This window comes from Quercus robur, chromosome 2, assembly GCF_932294415.1.
Source record: "Quercus robur chromosome 2, dhQueRobu3.1, whole genome shotgun sequence".
NCBI lineage: Eukaryota > Viridiplantae > Streptophyta > Magnoliopsida > Fagales > Fagaceae > Quercus > Quercus robur.
In genome coordinates, this window is record NC_065535.1 from 27,122,366 (window position 1) to 27,132,169 (window position 9,804).

Below are 9,804 nucleotides of genomic sequence, written 5' to 3' on the forward strand. Positions count from 1 at the left end.
GTAGGCTAAAATGTAAAAATAAAAAATAACCCCTGCGAGAACAAGAATACCAAAAACTGGCCTCATACTATCAATTTTGTATTGACCTTTGATGTTTAAGAACTGTCCAAATTTACCCCTCCATCTTCTATTAACTGTAAGTGACAAAAAATTGCAACATGACTATTTTACTATATAATTTATATATTAAAAAAAATACACGCACAACACGTGACAATTTTTAGTCAATTATATAGTTAATAAAACTGAGATAGAGGGGTTTAATTTGGACAATTCTTACACCTCAAGAGTCAATAATACAAAATTAATAGCACAAAAGTCGATTTGCAATTGACCCAAACCCAAGGGTCTGTTTGCATTTTTGCCCAAAAATGCATTAGTATTTCTGTATTTGGCATTCTGCAGTCTGCGTACCTATAAAAAAAATCCTTAACTATGTCTTCAATGAATAAGCATCTAAAAATGCCAACCAAAAAGGAAAATATAGATGGGTTCGGTTAATGGGTTGCTCTAAAGGCATTTGTTAATTTACAATTTTAGGAAAATCTTAATATCACTTTTATGGAAAATATAAAAAATTGCCAAAAAAATCAATCACTTTTTTCTTTTCTCATAAAAATGTTTTTAAAATAGTTCATAAATCAATGTCCTTAGGACATCTATTAACTTTTTTTCAATATAGATACATGCCAATGACAACTTACAGAAAGCCAAAGCCACCAAATTGCTACAAGAAATGAAAGTGGCTAAAAACCTAAAGGAAGTATATATACCAGTGTGTTAAAATCATAATAAATTACTTATTTATGGGTTTTCTCTTTGGCTCTTTCAATAATGTGATCTTCCATGTTATAGTGGAAGCTTCTCTCAAAAGTTCAGGTTGAAGGGTATTCCCAACACCATTTCCTACTTGAAAGGCACAAATATCATTTCAGGAGGCTTCACCAGGTATGTTCCACAACACACAGGTTTGTTTACAAGCCATATTCTGTCCAATACCCAAATATCTTATGCTTAAAATCTCCACTAGATATCAATAAATATCATGCTCTTAAGGTTTGAACATTGACTTCATCCCTACTTCAATTCAAAATCATTTTGTAAATTAAGAGAGCTTACCTAATGCCATAAATATTACTATTTTACGTTGGTTTAGTGAAAGCACAAACCAAACAAAGAAAAATAATAATTTATTGTAGTGAGAAACAATCATTAAAAATAGGATTTATTCTCATCTATATAATTTCACACTCATAATTCTAATCGTTTTTAAAATAAAAAATTATAGTCACAATACATTAATTAAACTCTATATATGCAGAAATTCATTATTTGGGCTCAGTTTTAGTTTAATAGAGAAAATTAGAGTTAATTTCAAGATACAACTACCAAATTTGTCTAATAAAAAACTTTTGCTCTTTTTATAATAAATATGTTATAAATACTAATTTTTCTGAAATCTATCAATTCATCTTCAATCAATGTATGTCAAGCTAGAATACTTCACAACCATGACAGCTGAATACCACGCCACTCTACCAGAACAATGTATGTCAAGCTAGAATAACTGTTGCTAAATGACACATTGTCGTACTCCACAACCATGACTAAATTATAACTCTCACAATCCACCAAAACAGAAGATTCTCACCTAGAAGAAGGGAGAAACAAAGAACAACATATAATTTTTGACATTACTCAGAACAGACAATTCAAAAACCAAATAATTTGAATTGTTCTACAAAATTAGGTGATTCAAATATATGTATTGATAACGTCACATGTGAAACTAACCTTCTCAATGACGAAAACATAGTAATTGAGAGTAAATATCACTAGTGAATTGTTTATGAGGATTGTTTTAAAATAATGGTCCATTCACTTATCTTTCAAAGGGATCTTATCAATCATATAGCTTCTTGATAAGTGGATAGCAAGTTTTATGAAACTAAAAGTTTTCTCTAGACATGATAGCGAGTATGGAAAATACATCTTAAACAAAGAACGTTGTGCAGCAATTGAATTAATATATTATTGTGTGCATTAATTTACAAGTACTATCACAATAACTTCTTCATTTCTTTTCTTTTTCTTTTTTTTTTTCCAAGCGAAATCACAACCATAGCAAACTTCAAAGAGCAGTTTTGACAAGATGAAGCAAACATTCTTGATCATAGACTAAACTATGAAAACTGAAATCTATATAGAAGGGGAGTGCTAGATCTTGTAATTACAAGGTGAATATTTGAGAGAAAAGAGAATATTAGTGGCAAATTACCATGATGAAGCTTGGCTGAAACCTCAAAATTAGATAATTACACAGGACTGTGGGAGCTATCTTTATTCTTTAATACTTTCTTCTGTGAAATCTTTGACCACGCATTTGCATCTCTGTTGTTGCTCTGAGAGATCCTGCCATGTTTCAGGATTTTCAAAATGTGCAAAAAATTATGCCTTCTGTTTTGCACTTCACTTGAACACCACATCCATTCAAATTATATTTTCTCTTATTTTATTTATTTCCAATCCCTTACCTCTTAGCACCTACTCATTTGCCTAGAAGAGGAAAAAGAAAAGAATTTTTGGAGTTGTAAAATTATGTAGGATGAAATGGTAATTGTACAATTTCATAATTTCAATCATCTGCCTGTGTCTTCTTTTGAAACTCATAAAATTTCTTTCGAGTTCAATGCAGGGAGTACCTGAATCTGCTTTTGAAGAAGCTTAACATACTCTACTGCCTCTTCTAACATATCTGCAGTGTTTGTTTGCTGCAAGCGACAAACAAAATGCCAAATTTAAAAATTGCAGCTAAGTCTGGATGCAATGAGATTTTATGCTTCATTCAAAAATTAAAAATTCTAAAAGGTGATTAATATATTCTTCTTTCATGATTCAAGGTTGAGTTTTACAAAGTACCAAACCTGACTATGCAATTTGAAGCCAATTTAGTTTTTATAATACCTTTTATTATAAGTACATTTTATTTTTTTGATATCAACCTATGTAGCAAGATTGTAAGCCAATTTAGTTTAGTGTTTTTTTGTTTTTGTTTTTTTTTTTTTTTTTTTTTTTTTTTTTTTTTTTTTTTTTCTGAAAGCTAAAACAGAAAAAGATATCAGTGAGTCTTAAACTGAATTCTCCCAACTAACTGGAATGGACTCATTCATTCTATTCAGCTCTATTTAAAGTAACATCTCCATTACCATCTTATTTGATAACCAAGATACACCAGGCAATTAGAAAAAATTATGACCTCAAATTATATTTAGGGTCCGTTTGGATACAGCTGAAAACTGAAAACTGAAACTGAAAACTGAAAAATACTGTAGAAAAATAATTTTTAAATGTGTGAATAATACCGTGGGACCCATTTTTAATGAAAAAGTTGCTGAAAAATGAAATTTGTGGGTCCGTAAACAGTACACGATGTGCTCTGATTGGCTAAAAAAAGTTTGAAAAGTCAAAATTTGCGGTTACTGTTCATTGAACAGTACATGAACAGGAACCGCAAGTCTGAAAAACGCGTGAAAAAAAAAAAGGGAAAAACGCAAACGCGCTGATTTTCAGCGCAATCCAAACGCAGCGTTAATATTGCAACAATAATCAGAAGATTAATTGGTTAATTTTGCTCAACATACTTGACATCCTTAACCTTCAAATATGCATCTTGTTTGTTTTGTTTGCTTTAAAAAAAAAATGGATGCAAAATATGGCAGGTTAACTACAAAACCAATCCACAAAAAAAAAGGTGTTGCTTTGAAAAATCCCTCTATACCATCTACATCTCCTCCAGTCATGCAATTTACACAGACAAATCTGTTTGTAAAGCAATTTATCATACAGTGTGAATAGGAAGAACATTGTCTCCAACATTGGTTGAGAAAAATCATAATATTAGGAGAGGCCAAAAGTAAAACATAAAAATAAATAAATAAATAAAATAAACAAAAAAAACAAAACAAAATTCTTCTGACTCACCAATATGATCAGGGTTGCACATTGTGGCCCATTTATAAGGTCCAACCAAAATGGAAAGTGGTCACTTCTTAAGATTAGTTCCATTTCCCAGATAAGCATATAACATCTATCCTCTCCCAAAAAATTGAAATTGTTTATAAAAAAAATGATTTAGCTCTAAAAAGACAATCCACATAAGTATCTTAATATATTACAGTACAAAAATATGCTGAGAAGATAACTAATTTTTCCAGATATCCAAACACATTAAGGCATTGTTTGGTTAAATGAAGAGAAGAGAAAAGAGAGGAAGGAGGAGGGAGGAGAGGGAAGGGAAGGGAAGGGAAAGAAATACATATTCATTTGTTTGGTTTGCAACAGGGAAAGGGAAGGAAAAATAACTATTACACGGGCCCCACGTTAAAGTTTCTCTCCTCTCTTATTTTCCTCCCGATTTGGGAGCAAATGAAATGGTGGGCCAGGGAGGAAACCAATTCCCTCCGCTTTTCCTTTCTCTCTGTTCCTTTTGTCTAACCAAACAAAGGAGTTGGCTTCCTTTCCCTCCATTGCTTTCCCTTCTCTCCTCTTTCCTCCAATCCAAACAAAGGGTAATGTAACTTGCTTTGCAGCAGATGGGAAAATTTAAAAACACACACAAAGCCTAAATTGTCCGGTGAAAGTTGAAATGAGGGAGACCACCACAAAAGTGGTTGGTTTCTCCATTCTTATCATTACATAAAATAGTAGAACTACAAAATGTGCCTTCACTTATGCATAACTCTCTTGCTCTTCCCACACATGTTCATCATGCATGGCTTGTTTCAAAGTTTTAAAAAATGATTCCTGTTTATTGCTTGCATCTCCTACCTAATCACTCAACAAACCATTGATGTTGCAATTTGCTTCCTCATGACTATATCTCACACACAATGACATTTAGCCTTAATAAGTTTGATTTGCTTGATGAAAACTCTCAAAGTTGCTTCTGGTTATATCAAATATCATCAAAGGATTTTTCTTGTAGAAGGTCATCTACTTTAGGAGAGATCTCACTCTATCATCTCAAAGCTGTATAGGACATAGCCCTGTACTCTGTATCTGAATTACATCTCACCATATCATTGACTCTTTTTTCTCTTCTGACTCCAAGTAACAAGATTATATATCCTACATAAATACAAAGGTCGGAAACAGGCCTATCCCGGTGATCACCAGCGCAGTCTGCACTGAAGCAACATGTCAAAATTGCCTTTGAGTTTGAACATTATGCCCTTGCAAGGAGCATCCTTTACATAAACCAAGAAATGATAGACAATATGCCAATGAACATGAGTGAACCGCCTATAACAACAAAGTGATGTCAAGCTGAGTCACAGTCAGGTTAATCAATTTCCTGAAAAGCCTTCAATACTTTCTGGGATCCTCAAATTCCTCATTCTGAAACCACCTTGCCATGTGAGCTACTGCCTTGGCTTCTTAAACCCTTGATAACAGGATAAAAAATTTATACTGAAATGTATTATCCAAAAAAACTAGAGGGGCATACAAATGTAACAGAGGCCCTTAAAATACAAGAATAAACTTTAGCTGTGGATCATGGGTTTCTTGGATTGAATGGCAGCAGTGTTTTCGATAAAATTTGGTCTAGGGTGGCTAGTGAAACTAAGTTGGGTCTCTCAAAGACGGTTGAACAAGATCGAATTTTGCTCTCTTACCAAAGTTGATGTAGCACAAAATTTTCTAAAGAATTTTGCAGGAAAGAGCAAACTCCCCATGTCCACAGGTAGTATACTAGGGATGCTCCAAAATTCACTGAAAGTTTCATAAATTTAGAAATTCCTCCAAGAAAATGAATGACCACTTAAGACAAATGCTGAATTCCTTCAAAAGTACATTGCTTTCTTTCTTTCCAAAGGGTCCGCATGACATATAGTGGAATGGCTCCCCATAGATCAGCAAGATGTTTACCTTAAAGCCCTCTCCAGCATGCCAGCAAATCCACTACCCTCTTTAGACTTATCCCAATGAAGTCCACAAAAAAAATAAAAATAAAATAAATTTTTTTATTAAAAAAAAAAAAAAAAAACCATAAATTTTGCACATAATCACAGTGAATTAGGAACGTCTAGCTGTTGTCAAAGTGAAAAGAGCTACTTTAGTAGGAAACTTAATCTTCCAAATGCTTTTCCACAGAAAGTATAGTGGGTTTCCAGTAGTAAGAACCTGATAATAAAACTTCAAAAATACCAATCCTAGAAGGGGATACAACACATCCAGTCTTCCCCATCCCTGGTAATTTTGGTGGAGTACAAAAGGCCGAGAAATTATTGTAAATTCCCCATATACCAGTCATGGACAAATCTGGTGAACAAGATGTCCCAATGAATAACTCCACCATTCCAAATCATAGTCCACCACAAAAACCTCTTTATTTTGGGCTATACAATAGTGTCAAAGAAGCCTCCTTAAATGCAACCTCCCCACACAATAGATCAAGCCCAAAACGAACATGGAAGCCACTTCCCACCTATCACTTGACAAAACATTAGAGAACCTCCCATATGTTTCTCAAGAGACACACCATAGGGTTCCTTAAGCACTCCTAAAACCAGACTGCCCAGTTCATTTCCACACTTATAACTACAACAGTTCTCCATAATGTATATGTTTCCGTGGCATAAGGCCAAAGCCACCTTCCCAACAATGCATTGGTAAAGTGTACTAGACCTAATGCCCAATCCAACATATCAAACTGCGTCATAAGATGTCTTCCTACCAAGCAAAATTTAACATCATCTTCTAGACCTCCCCAAAGAAAATCTCACAGTAATTTCTTAAAATGATGAACGATATTAATTAGAATGGGGAATAAAGAGTGGATGTATGTGGGCAAACTAGAGAGAGTACTATTTATCAAAGTGTTTCAGCCTCCTTTTGATAAATATAGCTTCTTCTAGCCTGCAAACTTTCTTTTCATCTTCTCCAGCATTGGTCCCATATTTCTTTGGACTTATACCTAGCCCCCAAGGGAAGCCCCAAATATTTCACAAGCAATGCAAAGATTTTGCAGCCCAAAATCTCAGCCAAAGCTGATATTCTTGGAACATCTCCAATTGGTACCAATTTACTTGGATTAATCTTTTAGCCAAACACAGCTTCAAAACACAGAAAAATGCATTTCAAATAGCCCATTTGTACTGCCATTTCCATAAAAAAATCAAAGCGTCATATGCATACAAAAGATTTGCGATCATCAATAGGTCAGTGCCCTTCCTCCCACTGTAAACCCCTGAAAATACTGCCCATATACAGCCTCCGAATACCTCCATCATTATTACAAATAAGAGTGGCGACAGTGGGTCACCATGTTGTAAGCCCCATAAACTATTAACAAATCCAATAGGACTCCCATTTACCAAAATAGAGAATATAGCTGTGGAAATACAAAAAAAAAAAAAATCCATTTTCTCCACTGCTCCTTAAAACCATATTTCTCCAAGTGTAAAAGAAGCTTCCAATTGACGTGCTTATTCAATTTTTTAAAAAAAATTATAAGTATTTCAACTATTTTAATGCCCCACTTGGTTACAAGCTCACGCTACTAAGCTCAGCTGGTTATTCAATTTAATTATAGTAGTTTGCTTTTAAAAATTATCAAAAGCAATAAATAACAGAAATTGGGGGAAAACAACAGAGATTCAGCCATCAAAACAAACATAATAGATGCTAGCCATGAGTAATAACCAACGAACAACTTATATAAAGACAATACTAGCCACAATAATCAACGCAATTGCCACCCCTATATAGTCATTACCAAAATTGTAAAAGTAAAAGTAGAAGATTGCCTTTAATAATACAATTTTCTCTTAATTATTACTTATCATACAATAATATTCTCTAAATGGACTATAGCAACAAACAGACAAGCAAAGAGTGAATTGAAGGAGGCCAAGGCAGTCCTTGGGCCCCAAAGCCCCCTTATTAGAACTTTTCAATTTGGTATGATAGATAAACAGAAATTTTACTTTGACCATCAGAAAATTATGCTTCATATGTCCTATTGAACAAACTGAATTTCTTTGCTTTGGTTCCCCCATCTAAAGTTTCCTAGACCCGTCGCTGTGGACAACACTTTTGACAGTTTACTTTTAATATTTTTTGCCAAAATGATGGATCTAAAAAATAGAAAATTTAAATTCAAGAGAGTTCACATCTACCGACAACTAAAACTGTTGACTACTTGTGGCAAGTGGCAACAAATCTTTTTTTTTTTTTTTTTAATCTTCTCTTGAGAATCTACTTTTTGCTCAAGCATGTTTGCTGGTTAGCTTCAATTAGCAACACAACACAGAGACCACAATGTTTTCCTTTCACTCAATAAAGAACACACCATGAATGGATTAATTTTTCATCAATAAAAGACGAACAAAAAAAGGTTTAGCTGTAAATTAGAGGCTACCTTATCCATGTTGGGCACCAGCTCCTGAAGCTTTCTTATACGATCACTTATCCGAGTCCTTCGAACCTAAGACACAGAGAGAGAGAGAGAGAGAGAGAGAGAGAGAGAAAAAAAAAACAAGAGGTGGAGGAAGTATCAGTTAGGAATAAACACAAACGGTTGACATTGGTTTTCTAAAAAATATATATATGTAAGAAAGTGAGTGATCATCAATCTCACACTCACCCTCTCAGCAATGCTTCTAGGATGAGTAGCGCAACCTCGCTTTGCCCGAACCCGACAAGGAACTGAGTCCTCCAAAAGCTTTTCCATCTCCATATCTATGAAGCTACCAACTCCACCACCACCGCTACTTTGCTCTCCTTTCTATATTATCAAAAAATATATATATACATAGGTCTTAAATTTTTGTTTATAACAAACTAACCCCAAGAAAAAGAAAGAAAGTTACAAAAAAAAAAAAAAATACCAGTTGATGATGAGATGGGAACTTTGCAGTGAAGTGGTGGTTGAGCTCCCTAGAGCGCTTTGTGGCAGTACCACCACCACCGCCGCCATGAAAAGTGTTGGAGTTGGAGTGGGAGTCATAGTTGTTGTAATTTGGTGGGTTTGGGTTAAGACCAAAGTTGGAGAAGTAGGTTTCGGAATCAGAATTCCCGAAAAACTCAGCTGGAGAGCTGTTCTGTCTGAATATGTTTGAGTCGAAGACTAAGAGGCTTGGATCGGCAGAGGAAGCAAGTAACTGAGTTAAGCTCTGGGTTGGCTTTAATGGGTCTTCTTCGTCTTCGTCTTCTTCTTCTTCTTCTTCTTCTTCTTCTTCTTTGTTTTCTTCTTTCTCTTCTTTTTGGTCTACTGGTTTTTCTTCTTCGAGAAGTGCTTCTAACCAGGTGGCAGGAGCTGAGCGGAACCGAGCGAGTCCACCACCTCCACTCAGTTCACCACTACCACCACCGCCACTGCTACTTCTACCGCCAGGTGTCGGTTGCATCTGGTTCTCCAATTACTGCTTTTGCTTCTTCAATGGAGGAGCTAATAAATTATCAATTTTGGAAATAAACAAACAAAACCCTTGTTTCTTTCTTTTTTGTTTGTTTCTTTGTTTTTCTATTTTTAATGGTCTGTCGTAAACTCGTAATAAAGGCTATATAGACTACACACTTCTTCGATTAGGACACTAATTGATTTTGCTTTGTTTTTGTTTTATCCTTTGTTTAATAAATTAAGATACTAATTGATTTTTCTTTATTTTTGTTTTATCCATTGTTTCATGAATTAAGACTAAATTTTTTTTATTTTTTTATTTACGTAGAGTTTAAAACTCAAATTTTTTATTCAACTTTGATAAGTTTTACTAATTAAATAATCTAAAATTTACTATTTAC

General features: G+C 34.2%; 1 protein-coding gene across 2 annotated transcripts; it reads right to left on the reverse strand.

Moving 5' to 3' along the window:
• Positions 1-1,993: 1,993 nt before the first annotated feature.
• On the reverse strand, positions 1,994-9,532 carry LOC126713121 (transcription factor bHLH80-like). Of its 2 annotated transcripts, none has more exons than XM_050412771.1 (5): positions 8,892-9,531; positions 8,648-8,788; positions 8,423-8,488; positions 2,703-2,771; positions 1,994-2,412 (listed from the first exon to the last, which is right to left on the reverse strand). In XM_050412771.1, the coding sequence occupies exons 1-5, from the start codon at positions 9,408-9,410 to the stop codon at positions 2,341-2,343; spliced, it is 867 nt and encodes a 288-aa protein (XP_050268728.1). In that variant the 5' UTR covers positions 9,411-9,531; the 3' UTR covers positions 1,994-2,340. The 2 variants fall into 2 exon arrangements, with proteins under 2 accessions (XP_050268728.1, XP_050268729.1); XM_050412772.1 differs by having other exon boundaries at positions 2,408-2,556; positions 8,892-9,532.
• Positions 9,533-9,804: the final 272 nt, after the last annotated feature.

Excerpts from the sequence above, each read along its gene's own strand:
- LOC126713121 (XM_050412771.1), bottom strand. The coding sequence starts at position 9,410 with ATGCAACCGACACCTGGCGGTAGAAGTAGCAGTGGCGGTGGTGGTAGT. Across the intron at positions 8,489-8,647 it reads CTAGAAGCATTGCTGAGAGG|GTTCGAAGGACTCGGATAAG; the intron begins GTGAGTGTGAGA and ends TCTGTGTCTTAG. Across the intron at positions 2,772-8,422 it reads TGGTGCCCAACATGGATAAG|CAAACAAACACTGCAGATAT; the intron begins GTAGCCTCTAAT and ends TGTCGCTTGCAG.